Source organism: Aegilops tauschii, chromosome 3 (assembly GCF_002575655.3).
Source record: "Aegilops tauschii subsp. strangulata cultivar AL8/78 chromosome 3, Aet v6.0, whole genome shotgun sequence".
In the NCBI taxonomy this organism is placed as follows: domain Eukaryota; kingdom Viridiplantae; phylum Streptophyta; class Magnoliopsida; order Poales; family Poaceae; genus Aegilops; species Aegilops tauschii.
This window is the reverse complement of record NC_053037.3, coordinates 19729626-19732991: the sequence shown is the minus strand read 5'-3', so window position 1 is coordinate 19732991 and position 3366 is coordinate 19729626. Positions and strand designations below refer to the sequence as shown.

The window sequence follows — 3366 nt, the reverse complement described above, 5'->3', positions numbered from 1 at the left end:
GGGATTGATCTGGGGGGCTGAGGAATTTCCAGATATGTCGAACTTGTGCAAGGATCATGGATAATCTGTCTTGGACTAAAGGAGGTGCATACAACTATGTTCACTTGTAGGCCAGTCCGTTCTTTCATGTCTTACTCTGCCTCGCCGATGACTGCATCTTCACTTCCCGAGGCTCACAGCAGTCGGACAAGGACACGGAGGGAACAAAAAGGATTTGGAGGACGGGCGCCGGCGAAGATTTAGACTAGGAAACATTCCAAGTCGACTATGAAGATGTCTGTGGCGACTTCACCAATCTCAAGATGATATGCCGACCGAGTCTCTCGAATGTACTCATCTTTTCTACTTATAAAGGTTGGAGTTGGTGGTGAGTTCACATCTAGGACCATGCAAATAAACAAATGCACTTCTATCCATATGTGAGACTAGCAGCTTTCCGAAAGATAGAATAAACAAATGTTACTTTTGTGAGACCCACCCAAATAAACAAATACACTACTACCCTAATATGAGAATGACACTCTAATAAAAACACAAATTATAAATGCATACGACTCCAGTTCAAAATCATGGCCTTTATATTAATTTCTCTGCCCAACGAATTCTTTCAGTTCTATAGCATCACAGAAGAGCGTGAACATTTTTTTTTTGCAGGGAGAGAGTGAACACATTGCAATTTCAACATGGTCATAGAGGTTGTCCTCCTACCACATCCATGATCTTGTGCATTTGAAGTACTCACGACCATTCACCTATGTTTCAAAAATTTAAAATGTTATCTCACTGTAAATCTCGCAAAGGACGTACAATGGTCGCTTAAAAATCATCAATGACTACACCATGACTTTTGTTATATTTACGCTCTCTTTTTAATTATAAACCATGCAATAGTTGTACGACATCATCATCGTTCGATGATCTCTTAAGCAGCAGTATCTCATTGTTTTTTTATGGTTCCATAGCAACGCACGGGCATTGTGCTAGTAGGGATAAAATGTGTGTGTGTGTGTGTGTGTGTGTGTTTATATAGATGAGTGTATGTGCGTTTGTATGATCATTCTGAACATTGTGTCACAAAATTTGGCAGGACCGTTTCGTCGGCTCCCAGCTGGCCAGCCGGCGTTCCATACCACTACAAGTACTAACGACGAAAGCACCATAAAGTTTCGCTAGAAAAAATAAATATAGGCCCACTAGTCTGAGTTCCATAAAGTTTATTTGCCACTGGGTGTCAACGTTGGCTGTGGTGCAGATGTGAGAAGTTCATCCACTCGTCAATCAAAAAGAAGAAAAAGGAACTTGAGAAGTTCAGAGTTCAGTCAGACTAGGCGAAAGCCACTATTATCCAGTTCATCTTGTTATTGAACATCATTTTTCTTTTTTCAACTTACTTGTTATTGAACATCTAATGGTCCATACAGATACGAAACCACTGTGAGAACTTCTTCTTAAAAAAACCCTGAGAGTACGTACTGGTTCACATATCTAGGAACTCGCTTAAAAAATGATTTGACGGGGTTAACTGAACTTACCGCTGTCGGGAGGTGCTTCGTTCCATGTCGCAGGTGCAGGTGCAGGGAGAGGTCGGGGCAACTCCCATGTCAGGAGGAAGCCATCCCTCATGAGCTGCTCGTAGTCACTCGCGCTCGCCCCCGCGGACGAGCCCAGCACCGGGACAATGACGGCGTGGCAGCCCTCCAAAGCTTAGCTGCTGTACTTCCCGGTGGGGTCGTACTGCACTCCCGCACGAACAAGCACCGCCCACTCGCTACCGCACCTCACGCTCGTCTGCGCCAGGCCAGTGTCCCGGCGTGCCTCGGCCGCTGCTCCGTCCTCCTCCGTGCAGTTGTACAGGATGAGGTTCAGGTTGACGGGGGCGATCCTGAAGGGACCGTTCAGCTTGACTGAGGTGTTATAGACCACCTCACGGCACTTGTTGACTGCGTAGAAGCTACGTTCCTCGTAGGAGATGTTGAGGATTGCAAAGCCGTTGTTCAAGGGTATAGAGCTTTGTTCAAGGGTATAGAGCTCCGTAGGGTTGGAAAACTGTTGTCGGTACAGGCGACATCGAAGTCCGGGTAGGGATCTGAACCGCAGGATCTTCCCGTCTCTTCATCGGTAAGCCAGAACGGATCAGAGATGCTGACGTTGCCGCACTTCATGGCCGAGCAATCTCCGTCAAAAATGATCGTGGAGGAGGACGTGTGTGCTGGGTGGGAAAACTGCACACACGCTCACTACACTACTCAGGTCACCACGTTCCCGCACACCGGTCACCACGCAGGTAGCCATACAGAATACAGTAGTCTAACAGTGACGTATGTACCGACGTTCCCGCACGCCGGTCACCCAGCAGGTTGCCGTCCAGCGTCGTCGCGTGGTGCAGCAGCACGAAGCTCTTTATATGGCTCGGGTTTCCTAATCGTGCTGCGTTGGTTTGATTTCGTGCGTGGGTGTGCTCGCACGATAAGATGGAGACCGGCAATGCTATTTGGGACACTGGAGCGGTAGGATATATATAGTGCGTGCGTGGACGATGTGTACAGTGGAAGAGTGAGGGCAAGTCGAGTCCGACGGAATTGACTGGTTGAGAAATGATTTTTCAGAAGAAAAATAACAGTTCTGTGAAACCCAAGGGACAAGTCTTAGGCCATTGAGGGCGATGCGATGTGACTGCCGATTGTGGACTAAAGATGGACTATCTGTGCTTGCAGAGCAGTGCCATGGTACGTTCCTGTTCTATATTTCTCTCAGCATTTTGCTTTTAAGAATTGGTATTTCTAGTTTCTTGCATGCTAATTTGTTAACAGTAAAGCTTTCCGAATCATGAGTGCCCATAGATACTTAATTAGCCGTGGTCGAGTTATTACCGTGGATAATTACGTCAACACTTCAAACCAAAGAGAAAGGGGTGAGAAAGAAGATGCTGATTTTTAGAACTAGCTTACAGAAGTTGCCCATTGAAGATGCTCTTATCAAGCCATAAGTAAGTTTGATGAGAGAAAACAATCTGATGAGTGAGCTTACCACTAGCAGATAGCAGCTGCCATGTCAGGAGGAAGCCACCAAAAACTATTTCTGTGATTTTATCAAACATTTTTCGCTACCAAATATTTTTATTCAGTATACACAACAAATCTCCCCAAACCGTACCAACAATTTTAAGAATTATATGAAACATTTTTGACGATCTCAAAATAATTTCTAAATATCATATTTCATTAAAGTGATTTTTCTGATAATAATTTTACTAATGCAAATCATGAGCAGCAGTTGTTCGAGGCGTGGAGTAAGTTCAGCTTGCCTCTATCAACGACTCGCAAGCTGCGTTCCTCGTAAGAGATGGCGATGATAGCGAAGCCAAAA

General features: G+C 45.3%; 1 protein-coding gene across 1 annotated transcript; it reads right to left on the bottom strand.

Moving 5' to 3' along the window:
* Window positions 1-1704: 1704 nt before the first annotated feature.
* On the bottom strand, window positions 1705-2162 carry LOC141042623 (uncharacterized). Its single transcript, XM_073511471.1, has 2 exons — window positions 2060-2162; window positions 1705-1940 (listed from the first exon to the last, which is right to left on the bottom strand). The coding sequence occupies exons 1-2, from the start codon at window positions 2160-2162 to the stop codon at window positions 1705-1707; spliced, it is 339 nt and encodes a 112-aa protein (XP_073367572.1).
* Window positions 2163-3366: the final 1204 nt, after the last annotated feature.